The sequence below is a fragment of the Mustela nivalis genome, assembly GCF_964662115.1.
Source record: "Mustela nivalis genome assembly, chromosome: 2".
NCBI classification, from domain to species: domain Eukaryota; kingdom Metazoa; phylum Chordata; class Mammalia; order Carnivora; family Mustelidae; genus Mustela; species Mustela nivalis.
The window spans coordinates 121426808-121450312 of record NC_139021.1 but is presented as its reverse complement, the minus strand read 5'-3'; the positions used below and the strand labels follow the sequence as shown (position 1 = coordinate 121450312).

The 23505-nt window shown below is 37.9% G+C and overlaps 1 protein-coding gene across 3 annotated transcripts in view; it reads right to left on the bottom strand.

Annotated features, from left to right (window-relative positions):
• BICC1 (BicC family RNA binding protein 1) overlaps positions 1-23505 on the bottom strand; it is a 260873-nt gene that overhangs the window by 106048 nt on the left and 131320 nt on the right. For all 3 annotated transcript variants that reach the window (XM_082719498.1, XM_082719496.1, XM_082719497.1), the window contains exon 3: positions 4416-4485. In XM_082719498.1, the coding sequence (XP_082575624.1) occupies positions 4416-4485 (70 nt within the window). The remainder of the gene's footprint in view (positions 1-4415; positions 4486-23505) is intronic.

Here is a 23505-nt window from a genome sequence, read left to right as displayed (position 1 = left end):
CATAGGACATTAAACAAATACTCATTTACACTCTAATGTTTTCTTTTCTAATCTAGTTGTATTTTTTACATACTGGTTATGACCACTGAAATAATTTTTGAGGCACTAATAGGTCACAACTCACCACCGGAAACACTGTAACACAGCTTACCATGCCACCACGCCTCTTCTCTGCCCTCTGCCCTTTGAACAACACTGTGTGTGTTAAAGGCCTCAACCAGTTCAACATGAATACCCAACAAAACTGTAAGCACACTTAACAAAACATTTTCCTCTAAAAAATAATAAAGTGAACAGCTTACAGTTTTTCTCAAGCTAAGACTTCCTATTAGATACCACTTGTTCTGATGGAATGCAACCAAAAATAATAAAACCTCATTTTAATGATCCTTTTCCTTATTCCAGGAGGGAGAAAATAGCCAAACTTGGTGCCCAACTCCCTCCAAACCAGGATACATCATGCAATTCAGCCACAACTTTCATTCCTGATCATTCCGGGACATCTTGAATTGTCATAAAAGAAACACTTGCAGAGAAAAGTTTCTATCACTTAAATTCTGTAAGACAACTCTTTCCCAGAACAAAAGCCAATAAAGCTTCATCAATGCTGACCACATTTATCTGGAATTTGGCATAAAAACTTTAAACAATTTTCACTCACATTTACAACCCTGCCAGTTTAAGAAGGAGACTGATGAGCAAATTAAGGGCAAAAAGAAGACTGTAAGAAAAATATTTACTGTATTTAAGAGAACAATCTCATCTAGTATCACATGCAGCATAATCATACCAGTGTGATAAATTCTCTTTACAAAACACTTTTATCTATTTGTTAAGGCAGGTCTGGCAGGACTTCTATTTAGCAAAACAGTCAAACTTGTTCAAAATGCTATCTGTAATTTAATGAAGCTGCATTTGCTTTAAAACAGGCTGTAATTCAGAATAGCATATTCAAAATTTTAATGAGTGCCTAAAGTTATTCTGTTGGTAAGGCTTTAAAGTATTAAACATCTTAATCCTTAAGGACAGTCTTCATGAACATATACTCTGATTCTTCTATTTAAGGCAGAATATTCTAGCATCCTGAATCTAAAAGATGGAAAGAGTTTTATTTACTTCCACACAAAATAAATGTGTATTATACACAAGAAATACTAAATATTGCTTTATTTTCTTCATCATTAGGATAATCCTAGAGTTGCCTATTTGATCGTCCATTATATTGAATCTTAAATTCTCAGTTCTGTCTCTAATGAGAATTCAACCTTCCAATAATTTCATATACTTGTAAATTCTAAAAAATTCTATAGTCCCTGAGTTTTATATGACAAAACAGGCTCCTTGCCAAAATGCCATGCTTACTAAATGGAAATGTTTCTATTACATTTTTTCACTATGTTCCCTACGGCTCAAAGGAATGGAGGAGGAGTAAAAAAGGAGGAGAAAGGGGAGAAAGGGGTGGAGAGAGGGACAATTACCAGGTGGCTTTTTACCCAAAATTATATTTCACACAGGCACAGAACAACAGTTATCACTCTAAACTTACTCATGCTGACTGACTGCAACGATGACAGAAACTTAAAATTAATGAATCCATGAAAGTGCAGTTTTTAGAAACCAAGACTGACATTATCCAGGAGAAGGGGCTGTTGAAGGACTTGTGCCTATTTTTCAATAGTAATCATCATCCACTGCCATGAACACAGATGGTGAAATTTTGGTTTCTGCAATTCAGCTTAACCATGAAAGCCATGAGAGGAACTTGTTAAGTATACACTTCCCGGTCCCACTGCAGACCGACTGAACCAGAATCTCCAGAGAAGAACCTGATTTTTCCAAGTGATACCAAATCCAGATCGCTTTCTGCCATTGTGAGGGGCAGCACCTTACCAGGACTCCAACCAATGCAGCCACACAGCCACTCTGATAAAGGGTTGATGGCTTAAAAAATAAAGCACAGGACTAAATTCTGATAGGGCAAAGAGGAGGGCAGACTGGTAACAGTAGCTATGAAAAATGTCTGTCTTGGCTTACATAGTCAACAAAGAGGATCAAAAGTCTAGAGAGTAAAATACAACACAAGCCTGTGCCTATACTGAACCACTAGCATCGTCTGGGGATTATCTGTATTTCATATCACCGTGAGATTTAGAGTTTAATAACCGTCCAAATATGGCACAAATCCCCATACACATTTACATTCTTGGGTCTCTTGAGTAATACTAGTTTAGTATGAAGAAGGTTCCAAATAAACATTAACAACTGTTTTCCATACAACATTTAGAGGCAGGTATCCACATCAAATCAAAGAATGACCTTCTGAAGGTTCCCCTGCCATTTTCATTTTATTTTTACTTATTACAAATGATAATCAAACAAACCTCATCTCTGAATTTATCCATTTTAAAAGTAATATAGGAATACATACATCAGGGATGTTAGCCAAGAACTGATTCAGCAGCTGTGTGTTTAAGTAATAAGAACAACTCAAATAAATTCTGAACTGTAAATTCCTCTGAGGAAAACTTTTGACTTTTTTCTCCCTTCCTTGAGCTCAGTCTCTCTCTTTTGGCACGTTCTGCTCATCATACAATACTGTATACATTCATAGCACTTCATAAATAATAGAAAAATAAAATGAAGTCTGTAGACATAGGCCTGGAGGGATCAATTCTTAGGCACAATTCCAAAGGTTAACTTTAACCAAGGGGAAATTCTGTTAAATTCCCCCAAAATGCACTGCTAAAATACTTCTATTTTCAAAGCAAAATGTGTAATCAAAATGTGGATTAGTTGGTCATTGTGAATGGGTTATATATTCAATGACCGGAAACTAATCTAAAACATTAACCTCATCTATTTATCTCCATATTATCTAAAATCTCTATAGTTGTAACCACATTTTGAAAAAAAAAAAAAAATTAATTCCGAGTTTCTCATGATAGTGGGTGGGGGGGACCTAGCATGGGTAGTGCAAGAGAATAAGCCATCCAACATTATCTGGAATCATTTTAATATTCATGTTCCCTTGGAGGTTTTCTTTGGAGACTGATCAAATTACATTTTTATTAGGATAGTAATGAAGTTTATGTCATTCTTTAAGTAAAAATACCTGACAAGAGGGAAAAAGAATACAATTTATATTCAAGTTTCAATTTATTCATGTAGTAGGCCAGGGATTTTTAAATGGCCACAAACAACCAAATAGGTAGATAACCCACTAATAAGTAATTTCTTCTTCAGCATAATGAATATAAAACATCTCAACACACTGAAGATTGAGACTATATCCCACAGCACTTGGCGAATGGAAGGCATGTAGAAGTTATGGGATCAAACCTGGAAATTCACCATGTCTTCTTACAACTGTTTAGCACACAGGGTTTCCCTTTCTTGCCACCACAACAGAAATGAGAAAGTAATAAGAGCAGTGTCTGTAGGAACCTCAATACACTGAAGTCCAGTTAGTCCTCACAACAACTATAAAATAACTTTCATCCCATGTGATGAGTAACTAATAAAATGAGATTAAAAGAAGGAAATCTGAACTAAAGAGAAAGAGAAAGCTTTCAATGTTTAGTATCATTTAGCAATAAAAGTCATAAGGAGAAGGGAAAGTAAATATGAAACTGAACAGCAACAGCAAAAAAGCTGGACCACAAAAGATATGTTCAGCTTGCACAATCTGTTTTTGAATTATGTGATAGTATCTCCCATCAGCTCCTAATGACTACATGTATCTTTTAATGAAGTATATACGACAAAGTTTGTTGAGACTAAGGTTATACTTTGAAAAAATATCCATAAATATATTTACTGGCAGGTCACTTGAAAATACTATGTAATCTGGGGGAAAAAAAATAAATAATGGTGCCTGTACTTCCATTCTTGACCATCCATCCATTGGGTGATGTGTTCTAGGATAAAACAGAAGAAAGGCCATGCAAGGCAAACACTCAGCCTGAAAGAAAAATGTACTGGATTCACCAGTTAGACATATGAAGAGAAGAAGCATACATGAAAGGAAGCCTAAGGTTTCTAACATATGAGAAGAAGAAAAAAATAAGCTCTTAAATTCGTGTGGTACAAAACAAGAAGTTTATGTGTTGAAAACATGCTGTGACATTCAGAAGTCACCATGACTCATGGCCATTGAATGAAAAAACATCACTGAAATCGTAATTTGCTATGGTATCTTCCATAATAACATTTCCATTACAATGAAATACTTAATGTTTTTTGGGTTGTTGGATAAAAGGCATCATTCTTAATTATGGTAAACTTTCCAAAACATCACTATTTCACAAATATTTCACAAATATTTGGGGACAGACATGATAAGAATAAAGGCAAACTTCCAGTAATTCCAGTCCTCATTATCAAAGCCACCAATTTCTCCATCTCTCATGATTTACCTTTCTTGGATTTGGCTCCGATCTTCAGTTTTGATGGCCAAGCAATCTGTGTATTTGTTTCCTCCATGATCTGTAACAGAAATTAAGAGAGAAAAATATTGATTCAATTAAGAACTTGTATTTACAGATAAGATTCCTCTAAAGAAATTATTTTCAAGTCTTTAGTCTCATGCTGATAAAATGACCTCATTTGAAAACAACGCAAAAAAAAACTTGCTGAAAAAAGAGATTCATTTTTATAAGCCTTTAATCTATTAGAAATATTCAAGTATATTTTGTTACTCCCAGTGTTCCTCTCCGTTATGCTTCAGAGTTTTTAACATAGAGACAACAAGACCAAAAGTACATGAACAAGTAATTGACCCCACTTGACGCCAGAACTGTCAGAGATGCTTGTGCTGAATAAAATTCCCCAAGACTATTGCCAACAGATTGCAACACACCAAACATAATCCTTGTAACACAAAACTACATGGGTTAGGCCATACTAAATGAAGACTTTTTTTTTCTGGGAAAAAAAATTAATAACTTGCTTTGGGCACATTTGTATTTCATTAAAACTGATGAAAAACCTCTAAACACGACATCATGTCGTAAGGCTGCATTCCCATCATCCTTTGCCTGGTGCAAAATGGCATCTTTGCCACAATTCTTTTCTGCTTCCATGAGACTAACACAGGCCGGAGTGACCAGGACCCAAATGTGTGAAGGTATAAGAAGGAGTAAGGGAAACAACCACCACAGAGCAAAAGTCGTAGATGGTAAATAAGAAAGAGTAACCAAAAACTGTTCACCCTTTTTCCTTCTCTACTTTTATCATATGAGTAAGACTGGATTAATGTTTACTTTGTACCATGAGTACAGAATTCGTCAAAGAAACTGACAGGGCAAACAACTAAACAAACTAATAGGCAAATAAAACCAGTACATATTAATCACTTCAGTTAGAGTAGGATAGTCTATACTTTTATTTTTTTAAAGATTTTATTTACTTAGTTGTCAGGGAGGGAGAGAGAGAGAGAGAGAGAGCACAAGCACGGAGAGCAGCAGGCAGTGGGAGAAGCAGGCTCCCTGCTGACCAAAGAGCTCGATGCTAGGCTCAATCTCAGGACCCTGGGATCATGACCTGAGATGAAGGCAGACGCTTCACCAACTAAGCCACCCAAGTGCCCCAATATGCTTTTTAATATGGATTTAGAGTTAACTAAACAAATTAAAGGTGAAGACAACTAAGCACGGTGCAGTTAACAAAAAGTACCTTTATCCCTTCAGTATTGGCTTTGTACTGCGTATAAGGCTACACAGTTAAAATATTAACATGCATCTTACTTTACATAATCCCCCTTTTCACAGCATAAAAGAACTTCCAGCAGATATTTCAAACTGGAAGCCCACAGATGCATTTTGTCTACCCATCATAATGTTTTTAAAACATGAGCCAACATTTTTAACTCTGAAAATTTCACATAGAAATTAAGATTTCTGGTTCTTTGGAGAACTTGACAGATTTAGCACTTGAAGCCCACATTCCCACATGGCAACACTTGGCTGGCACTGAGGACTGGATGCCCAGGAGGCTCTCGGCTGTCTCCCAACCCCCACTGGGTCTCTTACATAGAGGTCAAGAGCCACTTGCCATTATCATCACATCTGTATTATTCACTTGCCATATACCATGGTGTTTGCACTTTTATATTTTTCTCAGAGAAATATTTCTCTACACCTGTGTATCTATTAAAGACTGAAAAACCCAGGTGAGATCACACTGTCCTCACTAAGTGAAGGTACTGGCCTGGCCCTGAAAGTAGATGAACTTGTTCAGCCCAACCCTGTAAGACCTAGCCCCTCTTCTTTTCCTACCATCCATGCTGCCCTTGTTGGTTGTCTCCACCGTTAAATTTTTAGCTCTAAATCCATATTTAAAAATAAAATAAATATTACCATCTTCAGCTTACTCTTCTTCCCAGCAGAGCAAACATGCACAGCAGGTTTCCTGTAGGGCCTCTGTGTCTACACACACTCGTCCAGCTGCCACAGCCCCTTCTACTCCTGCATGACCCAACCCCAATTTTTCCCATCTCACTGTGCTGAAATTCCCAATCTGAAATTCTCCTGTTTTGTGTTCATTTGTTTATAATCTGTCTCTGCAAAATAAAAATAAGCTTTCCACCCTACACGTAGCAAGCAAAGGATACATGTGGGTAAATGAGTTTTCACAGCATGCTTATGAAGTAGACCTGTTTATTCCTCACACAGCTAGAAAGCAGCAGAGTAGAGATAAAAACACCAGACCGCTTGCAAAGACCATGCTTTTAAAACCAGACTGCTTACAAAGACCGAACCATACGGAACATAGGGCCTCTTTTTAAAACATGTATATACAAATTTGAAAATAAGCTTTAAGATTTGTGCATGACAAATGGCTTTAACATCTTACAAGGATTTATCAAGAGCATACCTAGGTACCAAAAGTTCCAGGATCCATAACTATGATTAAGACACAATTCCTGGTATCCACAAGCTTACAGTCCAGTCAGGGACACATGCAAAAATGCCAACTGCTGACAGTGAACTGGGTGGCTACACAGGACCTGCTCACAAAGATGGCTCAAAGCCACTGTTTTGAAAGGTCAGGTTAAGGGAGATGGTTAGTAAAGATTTTCTAAAATATCTAAAAAATCACTCAAGTCTTGAAAGGCAAGTAAAAGTAAATTTATGAATAAGTTCAATAGTCTCTGAATGAGGGCAGGAAGCCCCAATTAGGGGAGACTTCTCATTGGTCACATTTTAACACTTATACTTTCAAGCACTATACATACATACATACATACACATCTTCAAAGTGATTAAAAATTAATTCAGAATTTTCCTCGAAGAGATAAAATGGGAAAATGAGATCTTACTATAATTCTGTTAATAGGGAAGCAGTAAGAAAATAATCTATATACCTTTCTTTTCCTGAGTTAAATAATTTGGCCATTTAATCCGGTAAATTATTTTGGCAACATATGGTGGTAAGACATAACTTTCTAAAATCTTAATCATTTGCAGAACTTCCTAGGAATCACCCTGTATATATGTTTGATCTCTTCTTTTTTTTTTTTTTTTAAAGATTTTATTTATTTTATTTGACAGAGAGAGAGATCACAAGTAGGCAGAGAGGCAGGCAGAGAGGCAGGCAAAGACAGAGGGGGAAGCAGGCTCCCTGCTGAGCAGAGAGCCTGATGTGGGGCTCGATCCCAGGACACTGAGATCATGACCTGAGCTGAAGGCAGCGGCTTTAATCCACTGAGCCACCCAGGCACCCCTGTTTGATCTCTTCTTAATAAACAACAATAGATGCTCCATGACAGAAGATAGTATGTCAGAGAAAATATCCTCATAGAATATAATAGCCATCAAGTCAAAATGCTACTTTACACACACCTTCTCTAAGCCTCCCATCAGTCCAGGGTCTCCACTGGGCAGTGAAGTGGTGAGACTCAGAAATGCTCACTTTAAACCTACCTAACATTGACACTATCTGAGTGGGAAGGGAGACAGACTATGCCAAGCTGAGTATCCCTAACTCTAAAACCAGAGTTTTACCTTCTATAGTACATGACCTCCAAAGTTCTATGAGCTACAAGAAATGTCAACATAAATTTAAAGAAAATGAATTACTAGTTACTGGAATCTGGCACCCATAGCTGACCTTCCCTCTATGAGTAGAAAAAAGTGACTCCCCTGAATATCATCTGTGGTCAGTCACTAGGCTACAATCTCCATACAGAGCTCTGAGTGGATGCCTTCTCAGGTATCTCTTTATTTGTTCATCATTGTATGTAATCTAGTCATTAAGAGCAGGTGGCTCCAGAGGAGTCAAGTACCAGCTCTGCTACTTTTTAGCTATCATGATGGGTAAATTACTTTTATCAGTCTTTCATCCTTTCTATAATTAATTATAGTACCCACTCATTGAATTGCTGTGAGGTTTTGATAAGAAAACATGTGGAAAACTCCAAACACAGAACATGGCCCACAGTGATTATTAGATAATATTGACCCTTATGTTAATTACATATTAATTACTTTTGTTCAGTCACTGGTTCTAGAAACTAGAGATACAACAATAAATAAGATTTTGCTTCCCTCCAGGAGCTCCTGGTCTAACAAGGAAGAGGACAAGTTAACCCACCACTGTGTACTGTGTGTTAAGTTTCATAATGGAGCAGAGCAATATGAGTATATGGAGGGAATCCTAGCCCAGTCATGGGTAGTCAAGGAAATTCCTATTAATGTTGTGACCTGAAGGAATAGAAACAGCTAGCTGGAGAAAAGGTAGAGAATGTGTCCCAGATAGAAATAGAATACATGTAGAAAGGTCTAGAAGGAGGGAGGGAGGTACTTCAGAGGGTCTGAGGGTAAGTCAGTATGGCTGAGGTGCTTCAAGCCTCACTTCACACATCAAGGACAACAAATGTGCCTCACCTCTTCTCCACCTGCCTACGCATCTGCACATGGGCATGTTCATATAACCTTGAGGACATGACACAAACCAAAGCCATCCAGTACCTGTGCTTGGCTATAATTCACTACAAATCAATTTTGAAAGCTAGAAGAGTAACTATAAATAGGAAGAGGTCATACTTAACTTACTTTTAGGAAGTCCAAATTCCCCTTAGGAAGTTCTTTTTTTTTTTAATTTATTTATTTGACAGAGAGATATTATAATAGGCAGAGAGGCAGGCAGAGAGAGGGGGGGAAGCAGGCTCCCTGCTGAGCAGAGAGCCCAATACGGGACTCAATCCCAGGACCCTGAGATCATGACCTGGGCTGAAGGCAGAGGCTTAACCCACTGAGCCACCCAGGTGCCCCTTCCCTTAGGAAGTTCTTAATGAAGCTTTTCAAACCATCACCTCCAATGACTCCAAATCAGTTCCTACAGCACAGACACTGCACACTAATAGCTAGCTTTAGCCTCAACCAGTTACGGACTAGTAGAGTGTGAAGCAGTCCTATGATAAGGAAGAAGAGGAAGTATAGTTCTCTGTTGGGAGTATGTGTGGACAATAGTCCAGGAACCGTAGGACTAAAGCTGAATTAATGGAAAAGGGGCTGGAGAATGAGCCCTGGTAGAAGTGGGATGAGGATATAAATCATAGGAGGCAGAAGGAGAAATTAGGGCCCTAAGCAAGTCAGAAGCTCTGTATGCAGCAAACTACTTTTTAAAAAGATGTCCTAAATGGGGGGCGCCTGGGTGGCTTAGTGGGTTAAGGCCTCTGCCTTCGGCTCGGGTCGTGATCCCAGGGTTCTGGGATCGAGCCCCAGATCAGGCTCTCTGCTCAGTGGGGAGCCTGCTTCCTCCTCTCTCTCTCTCTCTCTCTCTCTCTCTCTCTGCCTGCCTCTCTGCCTACTTGTGATCTCTCTCTGTGAAATAAATGAAAAATCCTTTAAAAAAAAAAAAAAAGATGTCCTAAATGGTCATCAAGACGAACAGAGAGGTAAATCAAGGTAAACAGGGGAGCTGGAAAAGATGAGATCCAGAAGCTGTGGCTGAAATCAAAGAAGCCACAAAAGCTCTGAGAAGAAAATGACACTCTTATGTCTTATAAAACAAAACAAAAAAAACTGAAGTGAGTTCCAACTAGGCTTTAAAAAAAAAAATCTTATTATAGACCTGTTTCTACCTTAACAAAACCTAAGCCCAAAGAAACAATTACTAATTTTGAATAATTTCCTATAAACATTCAATCATACCTTAAATATTTTAAATACTTATTTTAATTCATTATTCTGGATTATTCATTAATAAAGCAGCTAAAGGAAGACAGAGATAAAGCTGGGATTTCTCCTAAAGGCAAAAAAAAGGGGAGAACAAAGGCTAGAAAGCTTACATATAGTTTTAAAAAGATGTCCAAGGGATTCCAGACAACCCTGACCTAAGTGCTTACTTTCCTTTTCAAAGAGGCCATGTCTTTGAGTTGAACAAGAGTTTAGGTGTAGACACAAATGATATAAAAGCCACTGAGCAACCGAGCCGACTAGGTTGTTGACATAACAAGTTCCTGTGACATCTAAAAGATCAGGACATTGACAGAGGAGCTAATCATGGGCAAACCATAACAGGAGCTGCTGGCAATCTTTTAGAATCTTCACAAAATCCAGACAGCGTTTTAAAAAATCTTAAGTAATAAAATGTTATTTTTTAAAAATTACAGAAATGGGACCACTAAAGCACTTAATTTTTAGGATCTCTTAATGGATGAAAACACTGACACCTTTTCAAAAGGATATTATACATTTTCCAAAATCCAATTAGTTCCTACAAGGAAATCATTTTCCAGAAACCCATGTTATGCCCCAATTCTTAAGCAAGCCAGGATACTGTCCAAATGTTCAATTTGCATTCAAGGAATAATTCAATTAAGTGGCTAACTCTGACCAAACCCTCTGCAAAACATAAGATGTGTGAAATTTGAACTGAAAGCTGGGAAACATGCTTAAAATGGATAGTGCTTCCTTGCAGAGCAAAGAAGCCATGTATCACAGTGTCATTTAGATAAAGGAGTGCCTTGGTGTACAAACCACAAAACCTCCAAGAAGAAAATGACTATCTTCTATCTCAGGGAGAAAAATCCTAAAGTGAGTGCCAGTTAGCTTTTTTGTTTTTGTTTCTTTAATATCATTGTCCTGGTTTCTACCTTCACAGAAATCAAAGTTCAAATGTTTACCGAAAATTATTCAACTTAAATATTTTAAAGACTTGTTCTAACTCATTATTTTGGATGCCATTATGTTCATGCCATTTCAAATAGGTCTGTTTCAACTTATGGACATCTTCACTGTTGAGAGAGAGTCCTCAATTCTACCAATTTCGCTCTTTAGTTCTTTTATTGTAAGCAGCAATTCTCTGTCATGGGGAGAGGAGATTTGGGAGGCATTCATCTAAAGATAAAAGTATCTGAAAAATAACTATTTGAAGTTTCCATTGTTAGACTTGTTATACTCATTACTTTCAAGGGATTAATAATGGAAATGTAACTTAATTCTTATACTAATCTTAGATCTGACGAATGGAAAATACTTCTAGTAACAAAAGTATTTGAGCCAAGAATATCAATTTTGAAACATATGATGCAATTAAAATTAAGATTGTTTATATCAGAAAGAATATGTATTTTTGTAGTTTAGGTTTGAAAGTTACTTTTTCCTGAGGAAAAATCTGATGAAGGGTGCCTGGGTGGCTCAGTGGGTTAAAGCCTCTGCCTTCGGTTCAGGTAATGATCTCAGGGTCCTGGGATCGAGCCCCACATCAGGGAGCCTGCTTCCCACGACCCACCCTGCCTGCCTCTCTGCCTACTTGTGACCTCTCTCCCTCTGTGTCAAATAAATAAATAAAATCTTAAAAAAAAAAAAAAAGAAAGAAAGAAAAGAAAAAGAAAAGGAAAAATAAAGAAAAATCTGATGAAGATAGCATGCTGTGGATATTTAACACCTCAGGCAGTTAATTAGCCATCTTAACTTTCTTACTAAAAACAGGGCATAATGTACCCTAATCAAAGAGTAATAGCACTGCTTTTTTAATATTAAAAACACACGTAATAAACATGGAATCTTATGTTCCTGTTTTGGTTTTAGTTTCTATTGGGAGTAAGAGAGGGAGAGATGGCAAGGGAGAGTAAAGTTTACAAGGGCTGGAATTTGGAATTTAATTGGAAAAAAGTTCTATCAGCTATAGAAAAAAATTCCATCACAGATTTACAAGGAATCATTTAAATAACTTTACTTAACCAAAATAACTTGTCAAAATTAGAATGAAATAAACAAGTAAAATCTAATCAAATTCTACATATAGTTTTATTCATGATAAAAAATAATTTCTACTTATATTCCCCAGTGCTCAAATGATAAATGTTTTTCCATCTCCAGCAAATTCCAGATTCGTACACCATTTGGAAAGAGAATATATCTACCAATGTTCACTATACTACAGATTTTGCAAGTTTGCAGCAATTATAGGATAATATCTTACAGATGATGGAAACCTTTGCCAAACCAACAATTCTACTAACGTGCTTATTTCACCAAATTCTTCAATCCAGACATAAAGTTAAAAATCCACAGGTAAGTAAACAGTATCTCAGATCAACCAACGACAAGTCTATTTATGCTGACTTTACTTGAAATATTTATTCTTGGACCAGGAAAAGAACACTGAACACTCTAACTTGACATTTATACTCTAAACTATTGAAAATTCATCATTCAAAATGGCTACCAGCTGGGAGCCATCTGCAGCCTGCTTCACACACACATACACACAAACCCAGCTCATTTGTGCTCTCTTTTCCTTATACCGATAGAGAAATAATGTCTATCCTCATGGAGAAGGCTGTTTAAAGTTACTTCATGGACTAATGGATTGTGAGTCAATTTGCTACATTTCATCACAAAGGGAGCTACGTGAGAAAAAAGAGAGAACTAGAAAACCCTGAAAAGTAGTGATGGGAAAGCAGTGAACTTCTCACACGAGGGGGTGTCTAAAAACTGAGGATGTTTATTTTGCTGAGACATTAGAAGGCTCTGTTGTATTTCATTTTAAATCCAAGAAATGCATCTCACTGATTCTCTTACTCATCATCTCCAGAACCACTCCTCACATTTGTCTAATATTCTTATACATTTCCCGTGTATTCCACGCCATAATCTTGTAAATCAGATATGTGAAACCCATTTGGCAGATCAAGAAATGAAAAATCAAAGAGGTTAAGCAGCAGATAAGTATGTGGCAAAGTCTGGCTAAAATCAAAGTCCTGTGACTCTGGCAAAAGCAATTTCTGACCCACTTGGCTTATGAAGTAAGCGGAAAGCACCATATACTTACAGGGAGGTCATCTGAAAGCTCACTAGCAGCCCAACAGCTGCCCCTCAACACTCTGATTCATTCATGACAGAGTAACCAGGGATGGCCCCAGAATGGTTCAATCAAGGGAAGGACCACCACCCCCATGCACACAGAGAGAATGTCAGAAGCATTTGGTTGTCACAGTGACACAACAGAGAGCCACACTGGCCAGGGTTACAGATGATGAGCTTCCAACAAAGGGCAGAACAAACCCACTCAGGATGGCCACAGAGACAGTCCTGGCTTTGTACAGTCCCAAGATGCACAAATTTTAGTTACCCAGCTTAGGTAAACAACACCAATCCCCCAACGAGACAAGTTTACATTCCAGTTACCAAAGTACATTAATTGTGAGTAGTTGCATCAAATACACATTCCACTGCCAGCTCTTCAGTATACAAATCACTACGTATATAACATGCATCTTGATCAGTGACGAATCACAAAGTTTCTTTCGAAGTGTGTTGGGGATTACTCACTACACATCTGTAAATACCTCATGCACAGAGGAGCAAAGCAAGTAGTTATACTGACTTCTTATCTCCCAGGGTCAAAAACAAGTGACATTTTACAAAAATGGATAATCAAAAGTGGAAACTGGCCAACCAAGATAAAAGTACAGTGACACTGCTGGAAGTGAAACTTGAGTCAGACGTCAGGCGTACAAGATCTATAGGGACGATGGGAGTGTTGACACTGGCGTTGCTGGAGGGGCTAGGATATGCAGCCAGAGGAGACTGAGTGAAGACAAACTCAGGGGCATAAACGATGAAAGCGGTTGTGACAAGGAGGAGCTGACGCCAGCAAAAAACTTCACATTAAAGAAACTCTGGGAGATATTCCACACCTTGAAAGTACAAAGGATGACATGTTGGAATCTGATCAAGACTTATGATCGCAACAATTCACCGAGCCAGAGAAAAAATGCTCCCTCCATATCACAAACTATACAATAAAAAAGCCATGGTTCCAACTGTTCAAGGTTTTTTACAAAGAAATGGACACATTAATTCTCAATATTTCGAACATTAAAATACAGTGCATTAAATATTAGCTTTAATATCTTTTTTCATTTTCCTATACATTTATCACTGACAGGGAAATCTTTAATGTTTTCACAAAATTTTTAGAATTTGCACATCATTCAATTTTCCCATTGATTACTGAAAACACCTTGCAGTTTCAGCCTCCACAGTCATTTTTATGGTCCCACACTGCTGTGTAAGGTGAGGACTACCTGTTATGCCCCCATTGAGAATCAGTCATAAAGGCTTTCAAACTGTTCTACACTATAGATACTATTTATCTCAAAAAGTTCAACAAACTCCTACATACTGACCAAAACCTAGTTCAGATATGCCCCCCACTACGAAAACTCTCCCAACCCTCCCAGGCAGAAGTCATCTCTCTCCCCTCGTCCATTGTGGCAACATTTTAGTGCTTATTTCTTTGCTCGTTTTACCACTCCCACCAAAGAGGTGGCCTCCTCATGGCCAACAAAGTAGATCTTGTTCATTTTTAAACATTTGAATCTAGCACTTAGGATCTAAGAAGCATCGTTCAAGTAATTAACAGTGATGAAGTAGTTAGACAAAGGGGACAGAAGAGGCAACAATTACGAAGGACTTTCCAATTATTCAGCACTTAGTGAATCCAGTACAGCCGCTCCATCTACACAGTCTCCTTTACCTCATTCGAAACATGGTATCCTTGTGGAATCTGCTTATCAGAATAAATGAACTGAGTGAATATTCCTTAAATAAAAGTAAATTCTAAATCACTGACAGAAATTTTCTCCCAAGGTACATGTGCCTAATAATGGAGAAGCTCTCCGTATAGTAAGGGGCAAGTTAGGCCAAGTATGGGCTTGGACAGCAGGATGCCTGTGTTCTGTCACTTCCAATCTAGCCTACGTCTGGCACCAGCTCAGGGGCCCACACTTTCCCGTTTTAAAAGATGAGCTAGATTTTTGTGTTAAATCTTCTAATTTCTAAATGTCAATTATGTAAATTATGTAAATCTAATTTCTAAATGTTTCAATTATGTAAAAAACACTGTGGGTGAAAGAAAGCATGGACCCCACCTTCTGACCTGTGCTCCAAACCAAAGAGAATTTTCAGAGGGTGTGGGAGGTTATTTGTGATGACCTATAGTGTTAGTGAAGAGCCGATTTCTTGGTTCCCCTGGGACACAGGATCCATAATTCTTAAAGCCATTTCATTCTCCAACTATCACCTAAAATTCCTAAGAAGGACTAACCAGATCTCTATCATATTATTATCATAGGTAGCTAAAAAAGATTAAATTTGAACTATCAGATGTAACTTGTATGTGACTTGAATATAATGGTTAAACAGTATATAACTTGTGGGGAAAAAAAAGTAATAGTATTGATATTTCTAGCAAAATCAAGTTACCAAAACTTGATTATAATTTTCTAGCCTCTGATTTTTCATAAGGCCATTATTCCAGTTATATGAATTCACATTATATGATTTTTTAGGCAATACATTTTACTACCCAGGTCACTCTGATCTTCTTCAAGCAAACTGAGTAAGCTCCAGTGGCACTGATGCTGGTGACGACCAATCAGGACAACAGCAGATCAGTAATGGCATCCCCGAGACATTAATAAAATAAAATTCTATGTAGGCTGTACTGGGTAAGTAGGCAAAGAAACAAGTACTGGGTTCAAGGAAAGTTTGCTTCAAAAAAAAGTATAATGAAAATGTATATATTGGTTATGCTACTATAACAATTCCAAATGTCAGGGGATGAACACAACAAAAACTTCTCTCTCCTTTTAGATGGACTGCATACATCAGCAAAGGGCTTGGTTCTATACAGTCATTCAGGGACCCAAGCTTATAGAGGCCCTTTCATTTTATAGCTGCCCATCGGGAATTCATGGCCTTCTGTCTCCCTTTGGAAGAAACATGCAAACATGGTCCCTCATCTTCCCCACTCCTCACACTACTATATCAAATCAGTTGCACAGACCTAGTGATTCTCTTTCCAAAACTATGCCCAGAACCTAAGACAACCTTCCATCCAAGTAATGACCACCTTGAGCATTTCCACCAATGGCTTCACAAGTAGTGAGAGCACTTCCAGTTTTCTCCCCTTCAACTCACAAGCTCTGATATTTCCCCACTATAATTCAAGTCTGTCAGGACTTATTCATTACCTCTTAAGTTGGGCACAAACTTCTTGGCCTAACATTAAGGCTGTCCATAATGAGGCTATAATCCACCTCTTTTGGTTTTACTTTTCCTCAGTCCCCATAACTTCATCACCACCAGTATGTCTGGTCCACACCCAATCCCCAACTTTTTTTTTTTCTTTCTATAAGCAGTTCCATTGTCCCACTGTCTCTCCAGCACTCAGTTCATCTCAAAACATAGAAACAACCTCAAGATCCCCTCAATTTGATACAATCTTCCCCTCTTCAGAGCTGCTATACTGTCTTTCTTATGCAACTTATATTTCTATTTTAAATTGACTCAACCCCCTTCAAAGATAAACTATCTTTGAGGGCAAAGACTGTTTTACTTACAGTGAACTTGCCAGGTCTTACAAGGCCTAATTACTGGTAAAGCCAACAACATTTACCCTCTTGACAAGTCACAAAGAACATGCCTGAGCATTTCATTTGTAAGAGAGCTGTAAGCTTCTAGAACAACCTACTATCCTTTGAGGGAACCAAAGGTGGAATTACCTTCTTTTTATAGAATCATGTATCTAAGTCAAGAGTCTGGCTCCAATGTCAATTGAAGCTAGGTAAGGAACCATTAGGAATGAATGGGCACAGTGCATGCTTTTAATTCAAATATATATTACACAAAAGAAAAAACAGACAAAAATTATTCATTGCCCCCAAACAAATACATCTTCTCTCATTGTCTTGGAATCCACTGTCCCCTCATTCATAGTTTCCCTTGACCAATAGATGTGGGCACAAGAATTATTTTACTCCATCATGAGAAAACCAACAGTACAAAAGCAAGGATAAATGATAACTGACACCAGACTTTCACATCAGGAAATAGGGAGTAGGAGAGGGTGAGGCAAACAGTAGCACATCACTGGCTCCAACCAACATGTACAGAACCTGACCCAAAGTAGCCAGACTTTCAGATTTTTCAAGAAAAGCTACCAAACCAGACAGAATGTAAAATCTCCTTAATTTTAAAATGTTGGCAGCTAAATTTATTTCAACAATCACTATTTAGATAAATACGATATAGCCTCAACTAAACATGTGTGTACACCAAATACAACACTAAGCCATTTGCTTGTTTTCTGTTTACCTGAGATGGGTTAAAAGAGAAATAAAAGGAATGTGGTAATACTGAAAAAAGTGAGCAGATGGTGTCTCTACCATCAGAAAATCCCGTGCCGCAGGCAGTTTATAATGAGCTGGACTTTGATCATAGGAAGAAAGAACTGACAGCTTTATAGGCCAGCACTTGATTCTGGGTCTAGGGTATTGGTGGAAAGGCCCAAGGCTAAGGACTGCTGGGAAACTTGAGTCCAGTTAAGCCCAACATAAATTTATATATGAATCCCCTTGTACATGCTAGAAATTTTAAAACCACTAAATTTTCCTGAATTACTGTTCAGAAATTATCACTTCCAAGAGGATGCCAGAAAATTAAAGTATTACTCCACTGAATTTGGTACAGCATGATAGAAAATATCTATTGCACTATAAATGTATTTTTATATAAAATTAATTTTAAATCTTTGTGATATAGGAAAAAAGTGTGGAACTCATAAAACATTATGAGTAATATTCAAAGAATTTATATATTTAAAAAATAAATTTAATTGATTATGAAAATTTCCAAAAAAGCTACTCAAGAAACTTAAGCGTACTAATGATGTCACAAGGGAGACCTGGAAAGACAAACATTCAGATGTACTAAGATTTCATTAATCTTCAAAACTGCAGAATTAGATCTGGCAATATTTCAGATGTCTTCATGTGATTCTTAGAGTAAAATTTCATAAGTTTTCCCTTGTGAATTTTTAGGTTCTTAAGATTTAAGAAGATTCCAATTAGAAACCACTAAACTTTCTAAATGCTAGTTTCAAGAAATTAAGATTCTCTCTACATCCTCAATTTTCAATACCTATTCATCACTGATAAAATGGCATAATTATCCTATGTTATGAAATATGAACCAGTTGGTGAGGTATATTTTACCATTATAAATTCATTTATAAAGCAAGGTAAGTATGAGGCACTATGCTCAACTGAAGAGCAACAATGATGGACCAAAACAGTTATGGTGTGCCTGGGTGGCTCAGTGGGTTAAGCCTCTGCCTTTGTCTCAGGTGATGGTCTCAGGGTCCTGGGATCGAGCCCCACATCAGGCTCTGTACTCAGCAGAGAGCCTGCTTCCACATCCCTCTCTGCCTGCCTATCTACTTGTGATCTCTCACTCTCTCTGTGTCAAATAAATAAATAAAATCTTAAAAAAAGCAAAAACAAAAAACCAGTTATGGCCACTGCTCTCACAAGGCTGACAGTATAGTCAGGGAAACCAACAACAAAACCACCCTTACTTTAATTACAGAGCATAAAAAGTTTCATGAAAGAAACTTAAAAATTGCAATGATATCACCTAACAGAGAGATGCCATGTATTTATTACTTAGGGAAGAATACCTTGAAGAAATGAGCCATAATACAAAGCACAGTTACCTTGAAGGGGGTGATGCAAATCACATCAGGAAGAGGGAGCAGGATTCATTCATTTCTAAATACCTACTACATGACAGATTCATGCCAGTCATTGCATTAAACATTAGGCATAAATAGTGAATAGAATTTAAACAGTTCCTGATCACACTTACAATCTACCGGGGGAAATGAGCAAATACAATAAAATAAATCTACTGAAAGAAATGAAGTAAAGGAAGGGGGAAGAAATCATTTTTTAAGCGGGAAAGGGGTTAAAAAAGAACAGGATGCCCTGAGTCAGAACAATTGTTCTAATACTTTGTATTAGGTGAGACAATCTAAGAATTAATTAAGCCAAGACCTGAAAGATGTCAAGAAAACAGAAAGAACATAGCAAGCAGAGACCCTGAAGCAGGAGGGAACTCGACATTAAAGGAAATGAAAGACGACCAGCAGGAAGGAGAAAAGGGCAGCCATGAGGTGGAGAGGGACATAAGGGCCAAGTCATATAAAGCCCAGAGAGCCATGGATAAGGGGGCTGGGTCTCCTTTTAACAACACTGGGAAGGCCATGAAGTGCTTTAAGCCTTGGAGTAACATGACCTTATTTGTGTTTTATAGATCACATTGAAGGAGAAAGGCAGAAGTAGAGAGATGAGCTAGGAGAGCATTGCAGTTGTCAAGTAAGATATAATGGGAGCACGGAGAAAGGTTAGGATGGTAGAGATAAAGAAAAATGAAGAAAATCAATGTATACTGAGAGTGGAACAGCCAAGACTACTGAATGATTGACTGGGGAGGAGTAATGGAAAGGGAGCTATCAAGTTATCAGTCAGGCTTCTGATTGGTGCCATCACTGAGACTGGAAGTAAAAAAGAGACCAAATGAGACTAAGAACATAAAAGTTTCAGTTAAGCTACATTTTTCAAGTCAATGAGCCACTGAAGTAGATTTCCAGCCAAGGGGAAATAACAGGCTAAGGCAATAAGAATCTAGTGATCAGAAGGAAAAAAAATTTAATTGGAAATAAAAATTTGGAATTAGATGTTATTTAAGATCATGGAATCTGAGGCTTTCACCTATGAAGGACATGATGAAGAAACAAAGGTCCTTCCAATTTATTTTATTTTTTTTTAATATTTTATTTATTTATTTGAGAGAGAGACAGTGAGAGAGAGCATGAGCGAGGAGAAGGTCAGAGAGAGAAGCAGACTCCCCATGGAGCTGGAGCCTGATGCGGGACTCGATCCCAGGAATCCAGGATCATGACCTGAGCCGAAGGCAGTCGTCCAACCAACTGAGCCACCCAGACGTCCCAGGTCCTTCCAATTTAGATGTGAAACAAACCCTGAGAATTTACAAAGTAGAATGTAAGTGGGAGTTAGGGGGAATGGGTCTTGTTTCCTGGTCATAGAGCTTCACTTTGAGAAAGTGAAAGTTCCAAACATGGATGATGATGATGACTGTAAAACAGTGTGAATATACTTAATGCCATTTAAAAATGGTTAAAATGAAGAATCTTATTTACTACTTAATTAAAAAATAATCTTTGAGAAATGTCAACATTTAGACAAATCCTTGAGAAATGTCAACTTTTAGACATTGGATAGAAGAGGAGATTCTGTAAACGTCAGAGAGGGAATGAACTTCCAGAATGATGGTAGATGGGGATGAAGACATAAAAGACAAAGGAGAAACTCCATGCTAATCCCCATATAGGAGTTCCTCAAGGAAAAAAGAAAAGAACAGAAAGCTACTAAGAAATGAAGTCAGATGAAGATTTCAAAGTATCCCTCGGATTTTTAAAACACTGGGATCATGGGTAACCCCGACACAACCATGTAAGTGGAAGGGTGAAGTGCTGTGAGTTGAGAAGTAGAATATAATTATACAACTCTTTCAAGAAGTTTTGACTTCTTTTTTTTAATTTTTTATTTTTTATAAACATATAATATATTTTTATCCCCAGGGGTACAGGTCTGTGAATCACCAAGTTTACACACTTCACAGCACTCACCATAGCACATACCCTCCCCAATGTCCATAACCTGTTCCAAAAAATAGAAATGGAAGGAAAACTTCCAAACTCATTTTATGAGGCCAGCATCACCTTGATCCCAAAACCAGACAAGGATCCCATCAAAAAAGAGAACTACCAAGATGCCCTTCAATGGATGAATGGATAAGGAAGATGTGGTCCATATACACTATGGAGTATTATGCCTCCATCAGAAAGGACGAATACCCAACTTTTGTAGCAACATGGACGGGACTGGAAGAGATTATGCTGAGTGAAATAAGTCAAGCAGAGAGAGTCAATTATCATATGGTTTCACTTATTTGTGGAGCATAACAAAAAGCATGGAGGACATGGGAAGTTAGAGAGAAGGGGGTTGGGGTAAATTGGAAGGGGAGGTGAATCATGAGAGACTATGGACTCTGAAAAACAATCTGAGGGGTTTGAAGTGGTGGTGGGGGGGGGGTGGGAGGTCAGGATACCAGGTGGTGGGTATTATAGAGGGCACAGATTGCATGGAGCACTGGGTGTGGTGAAAAAATAATGATACTGTTATGCTGAAAATAAATAAATTTTTAAAAAGGTATTCCAATGTCAAGATGAAATAAAAGGTTATTTACATTTCCCTGGATCACATTAAAAAAAAGTAGAGAACTACAGACCAATATCCTTGATGAAAACAGATGCGAAAATTCTCACCAAAATACTAGCCAATAGGATTCAACAGTACATTAAAAGGATCATTCACCATGACCAAGTGGGATTTATTCCAGGGCTGCAAGGTTGGTTCAACATCCACAAATCAATCAATGTGATATAACACATTAATAAAAGAAAGAACAAGAACCATATGATACTCTCAATAGAAGTTTTGACTTCTTAAGAAGAAGCAGAAAAACAAGACCGTGGCTGGAGAGGAATGTGACATCAAGGGAAGTATGGTAGTTGTAAAGAGCCTACCCCAATGTCCACTTTCTCCTAATTAGAATCCTCAATTTTTAGCTGGGCACATGGACACCTAACATAACTATTCTGACTACCTTGAAGCTAGGTATGGCTAGGGAAAAAAGTTCTGCCTAGAGACATGCTAGGAGATTCTAGGAAATCTCATGATTCAGTGTCTTTTGTCCCTTCTCCCATCCTGCTGATTAGATGCGGCACCAGAAGTTCCAACTTGGATTATGAAGATAAGGGCCATAACCCAGGAGTGGGGAACGATATAGGTAGAAGTACCTTGATTTACTAAGTCTCTGGGGAGCACTGTCACCACACCAGACCCACACTGTTCCTTTACGAGAAGTAATCTTCCATCTTATTTAAAAAGCAATCATTTCGTTTTGCTTTATTTCCACAGACAATTCTAATCTGAACTGATGCAGGCAGTTTTGTTTTCCTTTAGTATGGAAGACAGTAGAACACCATTGTGTGGAAGTGGGAATAATCCAATTACCGAGCTTGACTCACAGCAGAGGCGGACAAAGCCCAAAGTGAGACATGCAAACCCAGTGTAGCTAGAAAGATGAGACCAGGGAAGACGCAGGAGGAGCTAAACCATGCAGACTTGCAAAGTAGGATGAGGATTTTACTTTTTATCCTAAGAGCACTGAGAAACTAGACATGTTTTAATAGGTAAGTAACAGGATCTAATGTGTACTTTTTCAAAGATGAGTGACAGTAGTTTGAAGAAAGGAAAGGAGGCCAAAAGAGGTGGCAAGGAGACCAGTTCAGAAGTTGTTCTGACAATCCAGATGAAAGACGGGGATGGCTTCAAGCAGGAGAATGATTACAGTCCTATGGCCAAGTGAGTGAATGTGAAGAAGACAGAGACAGGACTGGCAGCACTCTGTATGTGCTTATGCATGACAGACCAGGGACAGCAAGCAGTCAAGGATGACACTCAAGGTTATAGCTTGAACAACACTGTGAATGCTGATGTCATTCACTGAAATACAGACTTGTGGAAAAGATACACACTTGGGTAAGCTCAATTTTTAACACTCTAATTTTTAAGTTCTTGAAATAACCAAAGGTAAATAAATATCCAGCAAGTAAAAACTTGTTCTCAGAAGCTTATTCGTAATAGCACAAAACGGTAAATAGCCAGGTGTCCAAAAAAGGGAAGCAGATTAACTGCAACAATATGGATGAAACCCAAACGCATTATACTCAGAGAAAGAAGCCTTATCCCATAAAGTACATATTGTATATTTCCATTTATATAATATTCTAGAACAAACAAAACTACTCTTTGGTGAAAAAACTCAGAAAACTGGTTGCCACAGTTAGTGGGGGTGGTTCAGGAGAGTGGGGTAGGAGGAAACTATTTCAAGTCATGGTAATGGTCTACATCATCATAAGAGTTTGGGTTACACAAATGTATACATTTGTCAAAACACAGTCAACACTAAATTTACTTTATCTAAATTTAACAATGACAAAGCACTTTTAAATGCTGATTGTTGGTATGCATAGTAAAGAGCTGGTGTGCTGAGATAGGCC